Here is a 20,802-nt window from a genome sequence, read left to right as displayed (position 1 = left end):
GGACCACATCGGCTGAAAAATCATGGTCTGCCCCCAATAATCAGTCAACAACTCCCACGTCGTATATACGACTTGATTATCGACTCCTTCCCAAAAGACGTGCCTGCAAATGGCATGTGGGAAGCCTTCACCCAGTTTATAGAAAAATTCAATTTAGCTGTGTCTATAAATAACATAATTGAGCCTGCACGACGTGCACAATTACTGTACCTCACTATCGGAGGCGAGTTGCAAAGCATTGTTCGAACAGCCGATCTTCGACCAAGCCTGGACGACGCAGACTGCTACAACAAAATGGTAACAAACATAAGCAACTACTTCCGCGGCATGACGGACACAGCTGCAGAACATGAAGCGTTCGCGGCCATGAAGCAAGGACAGAACGAATCGACTATGGCATTTAACGCTCGCCTCATGGCAAAAGTGCGCTTATGCGGGTATAGTGAAGCAGACCAAGACCGGTTTGTTAGATCTCAACTCCTAAAAGGAATGGCTAACCGAGAGCTGGCAAAGGCAGCCCGAACATATGGTCATGATACCTCATTAATCGTGCAGTCAGCTACAAGAAGTGAAGCCCTAGATGCCGAGGTAAAGGCATGCTCTTCGAGTGCAGAGGTCCAGGCAGTCACCAACTTTACAACCCCCAAAACTCCTAAACGTTACCGCAATGAGCCAGATGGAAACAGATATAATTCCCGAGCCGACAGGATGGACAGAGGCCCACCAAGAAAAGGACTGGATCTTGGAGCACGTACATTGGGTAAACGGAGTCGATGTTCACGCTGTGATCGACAGGCGCATCACGGAGCACCTTGTCCAGCAATTGACAAAGACTGCCGCAAATGTGGCCGGAAGGGCCATTTCGCCGCGGCTTGTCGCAAGAAGCAAGTGAACCGAGTAGACCAACGAAGCCCACGGAAAACATCAGGGGAAGATGAGCAGATATGATTTCACTTCTATGTTTAATAAACAAAACAAAAAAACAAAATAAGAGAAACAAAACTAAACAAAAGAAGAAAGCTTTTTGTGAAACTCTTTTAATAAAAAAGAACGGTGAGTGAATTTTAAAATAGATTAAAGTGTTTTTTATCATAACATATTACGCGAATCAAACAAAATAGGAAGACACGTTCATGAATGTTTGTTGCTCAGAGATCCCCCCCTCACCCCCTTTTACATTGCTCAATGACTGAAGTAATACAAATTATTTGTCTCACTATCGTACTTTCTCCCAGAATGCTTACGCACTCTCCCTCAGCGACGTACTCATCAGCTGCACCTTAAATTCGTCGAGCCCACTTGAGTTTCTTATCGACTCAGGAGCAGACGTAAACATAATTGGCGGGAAAGACTGGAAGCAACTGTTTTGGAGTCTGGTCCTTACCTTTCTTCGATTAAATTAGTAGACTGTATCCTGGGAAAATCCCGATTGTGGTTTCCTGATGGTGGCGAACTTCTTCGGTAGACTAGGATCCCGGCAGAAGGCATGGATTGCAGGGATTTTGTACATAAATAACGAAAACACCAGCCATATACAGATAATACACTTTACATTTTTCACACTATATTTTTACATGCAATACACTACATTTTATTCTAACACAAATTATACATAACACTTTACATTTATTAAATTGGTTGCTGCGACTGAGCAGCTTCTTCGCCGAATATGCAATGGTGGCGCCTTTCTCCTTTTCTCCTATTCTGGGGGCTCCAGGGGGTGAAACTCAGCAGCCGTGGTGCACCTGGCCTTCTTTCCTCTGCTTCCGTCGTCGAGAAATTGTCCATCAACTCCTACCGATGATTACAAGTAAACTGCGTTTGTTTACTAGTACTGGCTCAGCTGTGTGGGTAGACCGATGACATTTCTCGCACAGCTGGGTAGCCATAATTTATGTTGTGTTTACACCAGTACAGTAAACCAACGTTTTCTTCTCAGTCGGGTAAACGGTGTAGCGGTCGAGGGGTGCATAAATTATTTCAGGGTGAAGTAGTACACTCGCAAACATTCTCACCCTCCCTGAAATTGCTAAAATTTCTGAAAAAAAAAGAAAACCTCTCGCACACCGTATGGAAGCGTCGACATTTCCAACTACTGGGAACTACTGTCTGGTTCTGCCGTCGCTGATGGTAGAATGCATATTTTTTCCACTGGTTTTTCTAGCATTCCCGTTGCGGTCTTAAGAGTCACTACTCTGACAACTCCATCGTCGCCTGAGTGGACCCGCTGAATCCTTCCCATTTTCCAGCGGATGGAGGGTACGTTATCGTCTCGGATTATCACCAATTGGCCCACAGAGATTGGAATAGGTGGTTGCCAACGCTTCACTCTGCCTTGTAGGTGCGTTAAATATTCCAACCGCCATCGTTTCCAAAATTGCTGCAGTTTCTGCTGTATTATCTGCCACTGTTTCAAACGATTTAGTGGAACAGCTTTGCAGTCTGCAGCAGGTAGTTGCTGCATGGAAGTTCTAATTAGAAAATGTCCCGGAGTCAAAGGCTCGAGATCATTTGGATCATCAGTCATCGCAGTTAGTGGTCTAGAATTAAGACAGCTCTCCACTTGAATCAAAAGAGTGTTCATATCTTCGAACGAAACCACCTGGTTACCAAGGACACGCAACAAATGGTACTTGGCCGATTTCACTGCCGCCTCCCATAGACCTCCGAAATGTGGAGCACTGGGGGGGTTGAAATGCCAATGGATGCCATCCTTTGCACATTCCTTCGATATCTTCTCGTTGTGTTCCTTGCTGTGTAACAACTCAGTCAGTTGCTTCAGTTGGTTCCGAGCTCCAATGAAGTTTGCCCCATTATCCGAGTACATATCGGAACACTTGCCTCTCCTTGCAATAAATCTGCGTAACGCCTGCAGAAACCGGTCCGTAGACAAATCCGTTACCATCTCGATATGAACGGCCTTCGTACACATACAGACGAATACTGCCGCATACGCTTTAACTGCCGTACGACGAGGTCCTGGGCGTATATACACCGGGCCAAAATAGTCCACTCCCGTTCTTGAGAATGGCCGTGATACAGTCACGCGCGCTGCAGGCAATTCACCCATGAATTGCTGAATAGGTTTGGGCTTTGCTCGGAAACAACGATTACACTGATGAACTATTTGCCGAGCTAAATTGCGGCCTCCCAATGGCCAATACTGAAGCCTTACAGTGCCAAGAAGAAGCTGCGGTCCCGCGTGGAGCAACTTCTTGTGAAAATGCTCTAATAACAGTCTGGTTAGTCGATGTGTTGCGGGAAGTATTATTGGATGCTTGGTATCTTCAATTTCCTGTGAGTGGCCCAATCGCCCTCCAACTCTGAGCAGATTGTCCCTAGACAACTGTGGGTGAAACCAGCGCAGCGGTGAACTCCTTGATACCGCTTCATGGTTCGAAAGCGCCTTCCACTCCTTCGGGAACGTTTCCTGCTGAATGCGCCCCATTAACGTGTGCTCGGCCTCCTTCAATTCAGCTGCCTCTAGAACTCCTTTCCATCTTCTGTTATGCTCAGTCCGCTTGAGGATATTTTTCAATCGTAGCCAGTACGCTGTGCTTCTCATCAAATTTGGGTAGTTGGAGAACTTGCTAACGTACCAGGTTCCGAAATACTCCTGCTGTTTCGTACATGGAACTGCTGAGCGGCGCATCTCTCCTTCTACGTCCTCAACGCTTGCCATTGTTGGTGGCTTTGGCCGTGATTCTAGCCCTGTCTGAAACCATGGTGGGTCTTCCCACCACAGCTCACTGTGCTGAATCTGCTCTGGAGTTAATCCGCGCGAAATTAAGTCTGCCGGATTTTGGGTTCCTGGAACGTGCTGCCAAATATGCGTCTCGGTGATTCCTTGAATTTTCGCCACGCGATTAGCAACGAATGTAGTCCACGTCGTGGGTACTGCCTTTAGCCATTGGAGAACGCAGATGGAGTCCGTCCAGAAAAACTGCTGCGCGTCCATCTTAATCGCATCTGTGATCTTCTCCGAAAGCTGAGCCGCCATCAAGGCTCCACACAGTTCCAAGCGTGGAATGGATTGGCATTTCAATGGGGCCACCTTGGATTTGGACGAAAGTAATACAATTCTAACACCTCCCGTTGAATCCACACTTCTAGTATACGCACAAGCTCCGTATGCTCGCTCGGATGCGTCTGAGAAGAAGTGGAGCTCAACAGTAACTGCCTTCGGTTTTATAACGCAGCGGTCGATTCTCAGACTGTTTAGCAGTGGCAACTGAGAGTGGAAATCTCGCCATTCTGCGTCAACCTTTGATGGCAGGGGACTATCCCAGTCTAAGCTCCTTCCATTGCCATCCTTTAAACACCACAATAGCTGCATGAAAATCTTTGCAGTTGTGATTACCGCTCCTACCAGGCCTAACGGATCGAATAGCGTAGCTATGATTGACAGGACCCTACGTTTCGACAGTTTACCGGCTGGCTCTAGTTCCTGTATTTTGAACCGGAACATCAGGACATCATCAACTGGAAGCCACACAAGTCCTAGGGTTCGTACTTCGGGATCGGGATCTAGCTGGATTTCCTTTGCTTGCATTACCGCCAGGTTTTCTTCTGGAATACCCTGCAATACCATCGGGCAGTTGGAAGCCCACTTTCTCAGACGGAATCCTCCTTTATCCATCATCTCGTCCAGCTGGTTTCGCAGCTCCAACGCTGCTTCTGCTTCGTCAGCGCCAGTCAAAACGTCGTCCATGTAGACATCTTCGATTGCAGCCCTTGCCGCTAGTGGGTATTGTGCTTGCTCGTCCATAGCCAATTGCTTCAGAGTTCTGGTTGCAAGGAACGGAGCCGGCTTGGTTCCATAGGTGACCGTAGTTAACTCGTAGGTCCCGACCTCCTCGTTACCATCCACACGCCACAGAATTCGTTGAAGCGGCATGTCCCCTTCATCGATTTTGATTTGTCGAAACATCTTCTCGACATCCGCTACCACCATGTACTGTCTGGTTCGGCTCCGTAGAATAATTGACCGGAGATCGTCCTGAATCACCGGTCCCACCAATAGTGCATCGTTTAGAGACGTTCCTGAGGAAGTTTTGCACGATGCATCAAAGACCACTCTGACCTTGGTTGTGGTGCTTTCCTGTTTGACCACTGGATGATGAGGTAAGTAGCAGTGTTTGCCTTCTTCATCTCGTGTCACAGATACCCTTCGCATGTGACCTAGCTCCAGATATTCCGCCATAAACTGGTTGTACTGTTTCCGGAGCTCTGGATCCCTCGATAGTCTGCGATCCAAAGCTTCTAGCCGCCGGACTGCGATGTCCCTTGACTCGCCCATCCTTGCCAGGGCGACTTCATCCCTTGGTAGTGAGACTGTGTATCGGCCATCCGTTCCCCTTCGTACAGTTCTAGCATACTGCTCCTCGCAGCGTGCTTCCTCAGGCGAATAAATAGAGGTAGAATCGATCTCCTCACAGGTCCAGAAACGAGTCAATATTTCCTCCAGACCGACGGCCATATTGCAGGTTATACGTTGGGTTTCTAGCGAGCTTTCAACCGTGCCAGCTACTACCCATCCGAATACCGACTCGGTTAGAGTAGGAAGACCCTTGCCTAACTGCACTTCATTCCCGGTATGGAAAAATGCGAAGAAGTACTGGATCCCAAGCACTAAATCAACCGCCTTGGATTTGAAAAACGCTGGATCCGCTAGCTCCACGCCAGTTGGGATTTCCCATCCCGTCATATCCACGTTGGCTATCGGAAGATTTGCTGTGACACTCGGTAGTAGAAGAAACTCCATCTTCCGCGAGAAAGCAGATACTCGCGACTTGACTGTTGTTGTCACCTTATGCTTGACCTTGGTATTGGATTGCCCGATCCCGTACACAGACACGTCGGACCGCCGCCGTTGAACGTTCATCAGTTGACATAACCGCTCGGTCATGAAATTGCATTCAGAACCCGAGTCCAGTAGAGCCCTTGCTTGATAACTACCTCCTTGATCGTCCTCCACTAAGACGATGGCCGTAGCGAGTAATACCGATGAGCTGCGCTGACCAGACATGTTAGATGAAACAGCCGCTGGTGTGCTGGCTATTCTGGTACTTGATTCCCCTTCCTTGAAATTCCCGGAACTGTTTGCTCCCTTAGCGGTTGACTCCTTACCGCCTTCGCCGTCCGTCCGAAAACATACCAAGGTATGGTGCTTGCCCTTGCAATTACGGCACACATATCGTGAAGAACACTCCGCAGCCAGATGACCCTTCCGGAAACAATTGCGACATAAGGAGTGGTTGCGGAGCAGCTTATCGCGGGCGGATACTGCTAAACGTTGGAAAGCTGGACATTGATAAAGCGGATGGGATTCCGAACACGCGATGCACCGTCCTCCTGTATTTTGTACGACGCTATGGCTAGAGCGCGCTACAAATGGCTTCCTTTGCGGTTGCGGTACGACAACCTTGGGTTCAACGGATCTAGTTGGCAATGCTCCCAGTACTCTGATCCGTCTTTGCAAGAATTCGGTCAAATCCTTCACCGTATCCTGCTCCTTGGTGGATGAATGCTCTTCCCAAGCTCTCCTGGTTCCACTGTCTAGACGCGAAGCTAATATGTCTAGCAGTAGAAGATCCTTGTAGTCGGCGGGTTGTACCAGCTGATCAAGGGTCTGAACAACACGCTCGAATCCCTCCAGCAACGGCTGCAATTCGTTGGCCGACTCCTTAGCCAGATTAGGTAACTTAAACAGCGCTTGAATCTGACGCCGCTTCAGGATTTTACTGCCGTTGTAGCGTTTGGTTAGCGTCTCCCATGCGACCTGATAATTCGCCCTTGTAATCGACAGCGGGTCAATAAGCGCCTTAGCTTCTCCTGACAGACATCCCTTCAGGTAGCGAAACTTCTCGACATCCGGTAAATCAGCTTTCCAATGGATGAGCGATGTGTATAGATCGCGGAAACTCAACCACTCATCAATGTTGCCGTCGAAGGTTTGCAACTTGATTTGTGGGAGTCGCACATGCTCTATGGTGGGTTGTTGTGTCATGTCGAGTCCCCGGATGGAGGCATTAAGGACAGCAGGTTCTTCTAGCTCCTTGATCTTGTCTAACAACACCGACTTCACCTGGTAGTAGCGGTTTCCAAACTCCGACTGTTGCTCAGCATAGGCGTCATCCTCTGCTTCGAAGTCTTCGTGTGTTTCGATGTCCAAGATCACATCGTTCACCTTCTCCCACAACTCCTCAAGTTTTTCCAGTCGAACTGTCACCTGGCTGGCTGTAGTTTCCACCCCAAGAGAATCGGCGAACCTGCAGATATCCCTGAACATATTCTGGTATGACCTCAGCTTGGTTTGCAGCGTCCGCAACGCCGGTGACTTCTTAGCACTCGATGATGTAGTCGGCGGCATTGTAACACAATTTCACTTTGACAGAACGGGAAGATAATACGGAGGTGTAATATTCTGCTTGTTTCCTAACTTCGGATGGGCATATACTGTAGAGCTGTTTTTATTATTTACCTGAAGAAACAGGAATTTCCGCTTTCTCTACAGTTATGTCCCTCAGAAATATTCGAACGATGCAGCTCCAAATGATTGTGGAAGTACGAGTAATTTAAAATACTTCATACGGATCCAGATTTCGCGGGAGAGGTGAAAAGGGTTATGTAGTAAAATTGTTGGTCCAACTACGGCTGAACATATACTGTTCTAACTGACCTGACAAAACAGTAACGCTGCTAAATTTCATCAAAAAACGATGTGCCGGATTTTCTCGTGATCACACCGATGCTCCGAAAGTAGGACGCAGTGAAACAATAATGCACTTATGCGCGCCCCTTGTTCATATGCTTGTAAATGTTGTTTATGTATGTATACATCGATCACGATCAAAACAGTGCACAGAGAGGTGTGAAATACATTATGTAGTATGGCAATAAATTCCAGCTTCGGCCGGACATATACAAGTGGTGCAATTCCGTTAACTGACCTGGAAGGATAACAGTTGCTCCTGCACCAAGTGAACTCGCGTAGGATGTAGTTGCAGTCGGGTATTTTAACGGTAAGTTGATTGAAATACGTCTCATTCGTCGAAGCTAATCTCCCTTGATGACTTGCAGTGATGGTGTTATTTCTCCAATATGATTGCGGCAAACATCATCAAAATAGGAAAGGAAACCATGTAGCATTTATGGAGTGGTCCAGCAGCGACTGGACATAACTTTAGTATATAATTACCTGGACAAACCAGGGCAATTCGCCCGTTCCGGAATGGTTTCCTCTTGCGACTGGTGCCAACGATGTAAGATGCCGTTAGCTCGAATGTGCGATGCTCTTGTTGTGACTCTTCCCGGTCACAAAATAAGCGGAATAAATGTACTGCAGGTAATTGGAGTGTGAAATATCCTGATTGTGTGCATTATAGCAATAAATTCGCCAGACGTAATCGTAAGAGTAATCCTTTCACTGTCTTTTCATTTTCTCGAACGTTCTAAATGCATCAAATGATGGTTGCCTTCGCAACTAGTAGATTTTTCAGACTGCGATGGCGGTTTTAGCTTGGGTTCCTCTCCCAAGGACGGGAAATCGCAATGGCGTTCTTCTTCCTTCGTGGATGGACCTTTAGTTGACTACGCACAAATCCGGTTCGAAGGACCAATGTTTTGGAGTCTGGTCCTTACCTTTCTTCGATTAAATTAGTAGACTGTATCCTGGGAAAATCCCGATTGTGGTTTCCTGATGGTGGCGAACTTCTTCGGTAGACTAGGATCCCGGCAGAAGGCATGGATTGCAGGGATTTTGTACATAAATAACGAAAACACCAGCCATATACAGATAATACACTTTACATTTATCACACTATATTTTTACATGCAATACACTACATTTTATTCTAACACAAATTATACATAACACTTTACATTTATTAAATTGGTTGCTGCGACTGAGCAGCTTCTTCGCCGAATATGCAATGGTGGCGCCTTTCTCCTTTTCTCCTATTCTGGGGGCTCCAGGGGGTGAAACTCAGCAGCCGTGGTGCACCTGGCCTTCTTTCCTCTACTTCCGTCGTCGAGAAATTGTCCATCAACTCCTACCGATGATTACAAGTAAACTGCGTTTGTTTACTAGTACTGGCTCAGCTGTGTGGGTAGACCGATGACATTTCTCGCACAGCTGGGTAGCCATAATTTATGTTGTGTTTACACCAGTACAGTAAACCAACGTTTTCTTCTCAGTCGGGTAAACGGTGTAGCGGTCGAGGGGTGCATAAATTATTTCAGGGTGAAGTAGTACACTCGCAAACAGCAACTACAAAATGACAGAAGAAATGGTCAGTTAATTATCAATAAAATTGAGGACCCGAAAACCCTGAACTTGCGGGCCTATGCTTCAGAACTACGAAGTTTCTTAGGTTTGGCATCATTTGTTAGCCCATACATCGGGAACTTTTCAGACTTGACTGGCCCGCTGTGGGAAGTAGCCACTACCAAGACGTGAAATTGGGGAGCACATCAGGGAGCAGCATTTGAAGCCACTAAACGACAAATAGCGAAGTCTACATCCGCCCTAGGATATTTCGCCGAAGTAGACAAGACAATTTTGTACACGGACGCATCACCTACTGCCCTCGGAGCGGTTCTCGTCCAAGAAAACGAAAATTCTACACCGCGCATCATCAGCTTCGCCTCAAAGGCATTGACTCCCACCGAAAGAAAATATGCCCAAAACCAACGAGAAGCACTTAGCGATGTTTGGGCCGTAGAGTATTTTTCTTACTACCTACTTGGGAGACATTTACTCTTAGAACCGACGCAAAAGGTGTGGAATTCCTGTTAAACAGATCCCGTGAGATCTCCAAAAGGGCGCTCACTCGAGCGGACGGATGGGCTCTAAGACTCAGTCCATACAGTTACGTAGTAGAATACGTTGAAGGAAAATTCAACATCGCAGACCCATCTTCGCGACTGTACAATGGAAAAGACGATCCATTCGATGAAGAAGCAAGCCCTTGCGAAATCGCTAAAATTGAAGCAAACGCCGTAGGATTTGTAACAGAGGACGAAATACGGAAAGCAACAGAAGCTGATGAAATCTTATCACAAATCCCGCATGCTTTGGATACCGGTTATTGGCCAAAACAGCTGCACAGATACCAAATTATTTCACACGACCTCCACTTCAAAGATGGAATCTTAGTGAAACAAGGTTGCGCGGTTATCCCAGAAACGCTACTCAGAAAAACACTGGAAGTTGCGCATGAGGGACACCCATCAACAGCAAAGTTGAAAAGTATCCTGCGAGAGCGTGTCTGGTGGCCCGGCATGCCTAAAGACGCTGAAAGCTGGGTTGAATCTTGTGGGACATGTGCTACCAATGGCAAACCGGAAAAATGCACGCCAATGGGGCGTATTTTCGCTCCTAAAACGGTCTGGGAATTGATCGCCCTTGATTTTAATGGGCCTTATGCGAAATTTGGTGGAATCAGTATTCTGGTTCTTGTGGAATACCGATCAAGGTACATTATGGCTCTTCCAGTGAAGTCCACGAGCTTCGAACACACCCGGAAAATTCTGGATGAAATTTTTGATAAGGAAGGGTTTCCCAAGACAATCAAAACTGACAACGGGCCCCCGTTTTGTGGAGAGGAATTCAAAATCTACAGCGCCGAGCGAGGTATCAGGATTTTATACTCGACTCCTCTGTTCCCCCAGCAAAACGGGCTCGTGGAGAACTCCATGAAACTGATAAACAAAGCTATGGCTGCTGCCGTGTCTTCTGGAACCAACCATATGGAAGAACTTAACCCTTAAAGGCGCAAAGCAATTTATTTCAAATTTTCTGAAAATTGTCTCACAGTTTTAATATGTCACTATGATAATTTTGAGATGGTTTTCACAATGTTGTTTTAAAACAACATTGCGCATTTAAGGGTTAATGCCGCCATCCGCGCGCACAAGGCAGCCGCTCACACAATTACTAAAGTGCCCCCCGAAGAAGTTTTTTCGGGAAGGAGAATAAAACGAAGTCTTGCCCTCTTAAATCGTACCAAGGTCGAACACGATAACGAACTACTAGACAAAAGAGATCGAGAAGCCAAGCTGAAAGCCAAGAAACACGAAGATAAACGTCGTTGTGCTCGAGAGTGTCGGATCCTTCCCGGGGACAGCGTAATCGTAGAACAACAGTCTCGTTCGAAAGGAGACAGCAGATTCGGCTCAACAAGATACACTGTGCTCGAGCAGTCGAAAGGGAGCCTTTTACTTACAAATGACGATGGCAAGCTACTGAAGCGACATGTCACGCAAACAAAAAGAGTAAAAGACTGGCGAAGCCCCACCCACGAAAACCACAAGATACAAGAGGAATTGCGTGTACATCCAACGAGACCGAGGAAGCACCTGCGTACTTGGACAAGTACGTGCGCGTGGTACAAGAAGAGACGAATGCTCGAAAATATGCGCAGGTTAGCAATTAATACAGCTGCAAAGAATGATTAGTAAACCAGTTTTCTAATTACAGACTACAACAAGATCTTTAGAACCCGTTTAACCCATTGATGATGTATAATTCAAATCAGTCCTAATAAAAAAGAAACTTAAAGGTAAAAGAAACCTTTCCCTTGCCACGAGAACGAAAATCCTGAATGGTTGGCGCGCAAGCGATCTCTGCCCCCCCTCCCACTCCTTCATTTTTCTCCACTGACGTGTTCTTTTTGAAGGAGGAGTGAGATGTGGGGTACCACCTTTAGATTGTATTCCACATTGTTCCCCTCGTTTAGCTGTCACCGCAGGCCCAAGGTATATACATATATTCATCGTGCGCAACGAACACGCAACAAAGTCGACGGCAACACCAGAACCGACAGCAGCGACCATCAAGTGAAGAGAAGGGCTCTTTCGCCGTCAGACAGTCAACGAGGTAAGTTCTACGCAGCCCGGCTCCGTGTTGGGTGTTTCTCAGAAGGCTTAAACCTGGATTCCACAGTATTATGAATCCCATTTTTGGGATCTTGATTCATTCCTTTATTACGCAAAAAATTATGCTTATACCGTACTCTAGAATGGTTTAAATTCGTAACGATCAATTTAGAATCCCTCGGAGTGCGCCCATCTTTGAAATTGAAAAAGCAGTATTTTCACAACGTTGGCAACATTTTTATGATAACCAATCACAAGTATTCTAAAAATGCCCTGAATACATTGATTAATTTTCATGAAGATTAGGTAATCGGTTGCGAAAAAATATAAACATTTCCTAAAATTTAGTCATAAATATTCCTGGAACCTGTCTGAGATGCTGCCTTCTTATAAACATGTATTCTTCTTTGGATTTTTTTGTAGAATGTTGGTTTAATCTATATGAAGTTTCTCTTAAAATACTCTTGGACTTTTATTGATTTTTATTCTCTTTAATATTTGTTTACAGTAACAGTGCATTGAAAACGCCTCCAGTTATTTTAAATTTCACTTCGTATTAAAAATTTCTATGTGAATTAGCCTTCTTTGGAACAAGAGCAAATCAATGGAAATAATTTTAGAATTTTATTGATTCAAATACAATAAATAAAATGAAATGGATTTGGGTCATTCCACGCGAAGTGATCAAAACAGATGCAAACTTGAAATCGACCTTCACGGATTTGAACAAAATTCGGAGGAGTTCTTCATCTAGGGCCAATATATAAAAACCCAAATTTTTGTGTCAATTGAACCACCCCTCGTGTCATGGGAGCACCCCCCGTTTTGGAAAATTTGCCAAAACCCTTGATTTTCTTTTGATCATATCCCCGGTTCTATTTACTCTAGAATCAAACCACAAGATGGCTTTTGAAGAAAATTGTTCAAGGAGTCTATAAAAAATATTATTTTTTGCCGACAGTGTTGCCAGCTATGCAATTTTTTCAGTTAAATATTAAAAGTTAATTTTTCTCTCAATACGTATATTTTAGTTTCGAAAATTTTAATGCCATCGCGTTCCTCAGACATTTTTACATAAAAAACACTTATCGTCCCAATATAATATGAGCGCATCCTGAGATATACCGTTTTGAAGGGAAAAACTCCGATTTTCTCATATAAAAATCCATTTTTATTGGCCAAAATTGAGAAAATCTTCAAACTGTCATAAAAATCGACCCTGATCTGCTAGAAGCAAACCAAATACGTAGTTTTTCATCATTTCTCGTCAACTTCACGAAAAATTATGTTTGAACTCAGAATACTCAAGTTGGTTTTTTAGTATTGTGCGCTTGCGATTTTATATGGGAAATTGCGGTTTTTTCTCTTCAAAACGGTGTATCTCAGGATGCGCTCATATTATATTGGGACGATAAGTGTTTTTTATGTAAAAATGTCTGAAGAACGCGATGGCATTAAAATTTTCAAAATTAAAATATACGTATTGAGAGAAAAATTAACTTTTAATATTTAACTGAAAAAATTGCATAGTTGGCAACACTGTCGGCTAAAAATAATATTTTTTGTAGACTCTTTGAACAATTTTCTTCAAAAGCCATTTGGTGGTTTGATTCTAGAGTAAATTGAACCGGAGATATGATCAAAAGAAAATCAAGGGTTTTGGCAATTTTCCAAAACGGGGGGTGCTCCCATGACCCGAGGGGTGGTTCAATTGTCACAAAAATTTGGGTTTTTATATATTGGCCCTAGATGAACAATTCCTCTAAATTTTGTTCAAATCCGTGGAGGTCGATTACACGTGCCTTGATCACTTCGCATGGAATGACCCATTTGCCTTCTTTAAAATTTTCATAGTATATTTTTGAAATGCTATTAATTTTAAATTAAATTACGACCTTCTTTGGTATCGCCTTCCTTTTAGCATAATCTGTTTTCTGGACCTTCGATTGATTGATAATGATTTCAAATAAAATTACAGATGCAGGAGAGTTAGTTTTTTTTAAATTCAATAACATGATCAGCGAGCAAAGACAAGCTGTGAAGGGTACCAAACAAATTTTTGAGTAGCAACATAGTTCTAAATTCAAATGTTCTCAAAGTACTTCAGATTTCAATAGCATAACGAATTGCCGAGAAAAAGTACATTCCGGGAAATGGTATTCCGGGAAATGGTTCATTCCGGGAAATAGTATTCCGGGAAATGGTACATTCCGGGAAATAGTATTTCGGGAAATGGTACATTCCGGGAAACAATATTCCGGAAAATGGGACTTTCCGAGAAAAGATATTCCGGGAAATAGTACAATCCGGAAAATGGTTTTCCGGGAAATGGTATTCCGGGAAACGACATACAATCGTCCCAATACGACACGCTTGTCCCAACCTATTTTTCGAAGTAAAAAATCCAATTAAGCAAACGCAAAACACTGATCGGTAATAACATTTCATTTACTTCTTAACACTTTAAAATTATTTACGTTTCAATTTCAATGACAATGATTCAATTTAAGATGGCCCAAAAATCAGCACGACAAAAGATTTTTCGCTCGTTTTTTGACACTGCTCAGCAGGGCCGGCGGAAAGCGTGGGTAGTATGGGTAGTACCACCCACTCGAAAATAACGGAGTGGGTAATTATCCACTCGAAATTTTGAACCATTTCAAAAAATTTAGATGAGCAACGCATGTATCTCTCACTACACACATTTGAAAACATAGATGTACCACAATTCCATTTGCATAAAGGAACGTGTAAGCATGTGCATTGCGAAAAGGGAAAAAATCCTTACTAATGGACCCCTCCCCTATGCTTTCTACCCACTCGGGCGTAAAGTGTTTCGCCGCCCCTGCTGCTCAGTGCAGCTGTGACAAGAATGAACTATAACTTCAATTTGGCATAAAAAGTGAGCTACGACCGAGTCTAGTTTGTGCTAAAAATAACAGATGGAAACACTGCATAGGAACGAAAATATCGAGCTGTCCCAACCTATACAGCGTCCCAACCTATACGACAATCCCTTACCCTTTGTTTTCCTTTTACCTTAATTTTTTTGCTCATATTGCATATTTCCTTGTAAATTGCGTATATCCATGTTACTCAATGACGACGATTATCCCATTCATTTAATTCTCATTGTGTCTCTGCTTAGTAATATTTTCTTATTGTTTTCCATTTATTTCGTCTCACATTTGATTTATTTATCCCTCGTCTTTCTTATGTGAAGTGTTTTCAATAATTGATTAATTTAATACAATTAAGTTTTTCATTTAGGATTTTATTATTTGGGACAGTTTGCTTTAATGGCTACCTTAAACAAATAGTAATAGCTATTTACTGATTTTAAAAATTTACACTAGTATCTACAGCTATGTAGTTTTATCCGTATACTTTTTGAGTCGGTTATTATGAACTCTAATTCTCTAATGTATTTCCATTTTTTGCCACGGTCGTATGCTCACTTGGGAGTTCGACGACTTCATATGAGATTGCAACTTATGTCCGGTACCTGTGGAGTTGGCTTTAATCGCCAAATCGACCCACATAGGTTGCCATTCGTTAGTGTTTCTATCGTATAACTCTTTCCTTTTTTGTTTCGATAGAATTAGATTTTCCCGCGCTTGAGTTTGCATGCGCTTGAATGTAGCTCGCATCTCATTCACGTAATCTTCATAATATACGCCCTCGTTGTCCCATTTGTAAACTGAATTGGAGATGTTTGTGCGTTGACCATATACTAATTCAAATGGTGTGAAACCTGTTGTTGAATTAGTTGCATTAAATTCAAATGTAAAAAAGAGTAAAAGTTGGTCCCAAGTTTTCGGATCACTTCCTACGTATTGTCGCAAGTAGATTTTCAGTTCTCTATTTCATCTTTCCACCAAATTTGCTTGTGGATGATAAGCACTCGTTGTAATTTTCTTTATTTTTAAAATTTTACACACATTTTTCATTAGGGAACTTACCAAATTTAACCATTATCTGTTACTAACTCCAAGGGAGTTCCAAATTTGCAAATAATTCCCAACAAATGTTTGCGCGACCGTTGCGCTTTCTTGTTTTCCCATCGGTGCTACTATCAAGTTTGGTCGTCTTGTATGACTAGACCGTATTTGTTACCCCAATCGGATTCTGGTAATACCACAATGTCCATGTATAATTTTTCAAAAGGTGCACTGGAAGTAGTTGTAATTTTCATGGTAATTTTATTGGACCTGCCAATTTTATTCTTTTGGCATGAGTCACATTGCTTGACGTAGTTTTCTACATCTCTACGCATATTTTTCTACTCGAATAGCCGGCTTATGCGTTTCAACATTCTTTTACTTCTGACGTGCCCGCTCAGCGGAGAGTCATGAAACTCTTTAAGAATAGTTTCTCTCTTCTACTGGAACGGAATTCGGTCTTTCTCTTTTTTTTACAATGGAGAAGACCTTTACGTCCTAGCCCAGTACACGTGCTATTGGTAGGGTCCAATCTACCACACGGGGTGCACTGAGGGCATGTCGGGCTCGAATGGTGACCAGCCATTCTCCATTGGGCTCCGCCATCATTCCTACCAGGAACTACCTCTCGGTATTACTTCTGGGGGATGGCTGTACTAAATGTACTCATTCACTCTCACTCACGCGTTCATACGTCCTGTATGAGGCTTACTTGGGTGCTCTCTCAACCGCACTTTGATTCACTCTCAAACACTCCCACATGAGGCTGACTTTTGTGCTCACCTTTTTCGTTCCTTGCGAGGCTGACTTGTGTGCTCACCTTACTCATTCCTTGCTAGGCTTACTTTTGTGCTCGCCCCACCCATACCATGTGAGGCTGACTTGGGTGCTCACCCTATCACCTGATTCACTCTCAATCGTGCCACTCTATTGTACCTTTGTCACTCCCCCTGGCATCCCATGTGGGACATTTTTCTTAGGCCCCACTTTTGACATACCATGCGAGGCTGACTTGTGTGCTCACATTTTTCATTCCTTGCTAGGCTGACTTTTGTGCTAGCCTCTACCATACCATGTGAGGCTGACTTTTGTGCTCACCCTTAACATGCCGTGTGAGACTGACTTGGATGCTCACCCTTTCACTCCTCTGCCACGCCATGAGGTATCGATAGCTAAGTCCCAACATACTACGCTACGACCCTCCCGTCTTGGCATGAGGCAGTCCACTTATACGCCTATACACTCACTCTTCTGTCTTGCTTCGGGGTGGCTGGGTTTACCCCTTACGCGGTTGCCATTCGCTGCGCCAACCTGCCTCGGCATGAACAGACCATTCACTCCCTTTTTTTTTGAGTTTGGCCTTTTTCGCTCCAGCCAACCAATCACTAGTTAGCCGTGCCCGTCGTCTGTTGCTCGGTTCGCCAGATTACCTGTAGCCTACTGGCAATCTGGATGGTAGCAGCCGAGACTGCGTTCCACTTCTCCACCGATTGACACATCCGCTGAATAAGGGTATCAGGGGTTGTGTCCCAGCCACAGACGTCAAGCATTGCTCTTCTTTCGACGTCGAACCGATGACATACGAACAGTATGTGTTCGGCAGTTTCGTCTACACCTGGGCAGTCCGGGCAGACTGGGACCTCCGCGTGCCCGAACCTGTGGAGGTACTGTCGGAAACAGCCATGGCCTGACAGGAATTGTGTCAGGTGGAAGTGAACTTCCCCATGGGGTCTTCCCACCCAGCTCGATATGCTAGGTATCAGCTGGTGGGTCCACCTACCTTTCGAGGAGTTGTCCCACTCACGCTGCCATCTGGCGACCGAGGTCGCCCTGGTGCGCTCGCGGGTTCCCCTATTTCCACGTAGCTCAAAGCACTCCTCATCTTCCCAAATGACCAGCCCGACTGGCATCATGCTCGCTATCACGCGGGATGCATCGTGTGATACCGTGCGGTAGGCAGATATCACTCTGAGGCACATCACGCGGTAGGTGCTCTCCAGTTTCTGTAGGTAACTGGTTACCCTCAGTGCTCTTGACCATGACGGGCCGCCGTACCTGAGGATAGATACGGCAACGCCTGCCAGTAACCTACGTCTACTGGCGCACACCTTTGAGCTGTTGGACATCATTCTCGATAGAGCCGCAACAGCAGTCGACGCTCTCTTGCATGTATAGTCGACATGGCTGCCGAAGGTCAGCTTGTCATCTATAATGACTCCGAGAGACTTCAGACTTCGCTGTGAAGTGATCGCGACTTCTCCCACATGGATAACTGCATGTTGTGCCGACTTTCGGTTGTTGACGATAACTACCTCCGTCTTATGATGAGCGAGCTCCAGGCCTCTCGCGCTCATCCATTCCTCCACCGTGCTGATCGCGTGTTCTGCGGTTAGTTTTACTTTTTCTGACCGGCATCGGTCTCGTATAGCAGTACGCGGTTCTGGAAGTAACTTTCCAAGATCCTGTACAGACCCACCGGTAGGCTAAGCCGGTGTAACGAGAGCGCGATGGCATCCCAGCTTGCGCTGTTGAATGCGTTCTTCACGTCGAGTGTCACTAACGCACAGTATCGAATACCTCGTCTTTTTCGTTGGATCGCTATCCCGGCAGTATTTATCACTGAGTTGAGAGCGTCCACTGTGGACTTACCCTTCCGAAAGCCAAACTGGTTGCTTGACAGCCCGTCCGTACCTTCCGCGTACGGGGTTGCCTGTTAAGGATGATCCTCTCAAGCAGTTTGCCAGTCGTGTCGATCAGACAGATTGGTCTGTACGCCGATGGGTCGCCTGGCGGCTTCGCGGGCTTCGGCAACAGCACCAATTTCTGCCTTTTCCATCTATCGGGGAAACGGCACTCGTCAAGGCATCTCTGCATAGCTAGCCTGAACATGTTCGGGTTCGCTATGATCGCTGCCTTGAGAGCGTTGTTTGGAACTCCATCCGGCCCTGGAGCTTTGTTCATTGCTAGGGATTTAGCCACTGCGAGTAGTTCTTCATTCGTCACTGGAGCCACCAATTCGACCGTTCCCGCACTGTCTCGTAGTGCAGGTGGCCAGGGGCTTGTGGCTCGAGACGGGAAGAGTACTTCGATAATCGTTGCCAACCGGCCCGGAGACCGTTCTGGGGGTGAGGAGCCCCCTTTGGTCTTGGCCATCACAATCCGGTAGGCGTCACCCCACGGATTCGCGTTGGCACTCTCACACAGGTTGTCGAAACACGCTCTCTTGCTGATTTTAATAGCCTTGTTAAGGGCCAATTTCGCAGCTCGAAACACTTCACGGCGGTTCTCTCTTGCATCCTCGGTGCGAGCTCTTTGCATCCTACGTCTAGCTCTGAGGCAGGCTGACCGTAGAGCTACAATCTCGGCACTCCACCAGTATACCGGGCATCTACCATTTCTTGGCAGTGTTTTTCTCGGCATAGTGGCGTCGCACGCGCGTGATAGAACAGCTACCAGCGCATCCCCGCTTAGACTGTCGGTGTTGGCCTCCAGTCCCAGGGCCGCGGTGAAAGCTTCGCTGTCGAAGTGATTGGACTTCCACCCGCGTACCTGACAGGGATCTCCCGCCCTCGGATGCTGCACACCATAGCTGATCTTAAAGCGGATTGCTAAATGATCGCTATGGGTGTAGCCTTCGTCTACCCTCCATTCCATGCCTGGAGCCAGACTCGGGCTGGCAAATGTTACGTCAAGCCACGCCTCCACTCTGTTTCTACGGAATGTACTAGCGGAGCCATTATTAGCTAGCACAGTATCGAGTTTCGCAAGCGCCTCCATTAACACTTGACCCCTGCTATTTGTACAGCGGCTGCCCCACTCCATTGCCCAAGCGTTAAAGTCTCCCGCTATGACTACCGGTTTCCGGCCCACTAGGTCCGACGAGAGCCTGTCGATCATCTGGTTGAACTGTTCTATTGGCCACCTTGGCGGGGCGTAGCAGCTGCAATAGAACACACCATTGATCTTGGCAATCGCCACACCCTCGGCGAAGGGGTGTATTACCTCTTGAACCGGGGACCGTCCCGTTGTACAGATTGCCACCATTCCAGACCAGTCCGACACTCAATTGCCTTTGCCGGCAGGGATGCGGTACGGGTCTGATAAGAGGGCGATCTGTCCTCGACTCCGAGACCGACTGCCACAGCAGCTGTTGGGCTGCTGCACAATGGTTAAGATTTAGCTGTGTGACGTTCAGGGCTTCTTCTTATTTAACTCACCGAAGAGACACGAAGGTCCGCCCATAGCATGTTTATGAGCTTGCTTCTTAGCGGTGCAGATAAGGCCCTTAAGTGCCTTAGTGCATCCCCGCTCTTTATGTCCCTCCTCGCCGCAGCGACGACATAGTTTGCTCCTATCTATGCCTTTGCACTCGTATGCTTTGTGGCCGGACTCAAGGCACCGATAGCACCTATCCACTGAAGGCGGCTGGGGTATACTAATAGGGCATACCGACCAGCCGATCTTCAGCTTCCCTTTCTCGGTTACCTTTTTGGCATGCGCCTTCAGTAGCCTGGGGTAGGCTACTTGGGTGCCAGAGGGTCCCCCTCTAAATCGCACAGAGGCCCGCTCGATTGTGACGCCGCATTGTTCCTTAACGGCTGCGACGACATCTTCTGCGGCCGTGAACTCGTCCAGATGCTCGCACTGGAGAGTCATTTCCGCCCCTAGCGACCTGACTTGGGCGCCCTCACCAAGGACTTCTTGGGCCAAGGCCTTGTATACCACACTAGATTGTGCGCCTCGCTTCAGCACCAGAAGCATTTCTCCCGTGTTGGTGCGTCTCACGCTACGCACATCTTGCCCAAGGGCCGAAAGGCTTTCGGCCGCCTTCATCGACTTTAGGACATCGGCATATTTGTCCTTGTCGGTTTTCAACCACAAGGCCTCGCCTCTGTCCTTGGCCTTCTTCGCGGGCCGCGGTACCTCCGGTGTCAGTGCCGGCTTCTTCCTGGTGACCAGCGTCCAGGGGTTTGGTCCCCCC

General features: G+C 46.1%; 2 protein-coding genes across 2 annotated transcripts in view; one reads left to right on the top strand and one right to left on the bottom strand.

The window, feature by feature from the left end:
* Positions 1 to 1,316: 1,316 nt before the first annotated feature.
* Positions 1,317 to 20,802, bottom strand: part of LOC131689528 (uncharacterized) — a 164,477-nt gene continuing 144,991 nt past the window's right edge. The window contains exon 2 of the mRNA XM_058974723.1: positions 1,317 to 9,271. Within this exon, the coding sequence (XP_058830706.1) occupies positions 2,093 to 7,372 (5,280 nt within the window). The 5' untranslated portion in view covers positions 7,373 to 9,271 and the 3' untranslated portion in view covers positions 1,317 to 2,092. The remainder of the gene's footprint in view (positions 9,272 to 20,802) is intronic.
* On the top strand, positions 9,681 to 10,773 carry LOC131687815 (uncharacterized protein K02A2.6-like). Its single transcript, XM_058971905.1, has 2 exons — positions 9,681 to 9,712; positions 9,768 to 10,773. The coding sequence occupies exons 1-2, from the start codon at positions 9,681 to 9,683 to the stop codon at positions 10,771 to 10,773; spliced, it is 1,038 nt and encodes a 345-aa protein (XP_058827888.1).

This window comes from Topomyia yanbarensis, chromosome 3, assembly GCF_030247195.1.
Source record: "Topomyia yanbarensis strain Yona2022 chromosome 3, ASM3024719v1, whole genome shotgun sequence".
Taxonomy (NCBI): domain Eukaryota; kingdom Metazoa; phylum Arthropoda; class Insecta; order Diptera; family Culicidae; genus Topomyia; species Topomyia yanbarensis.
Note: the sequence above shows the minus strand (reverse complement) of the source record. Positions and strands in the feature narration are given on the sequence as shown.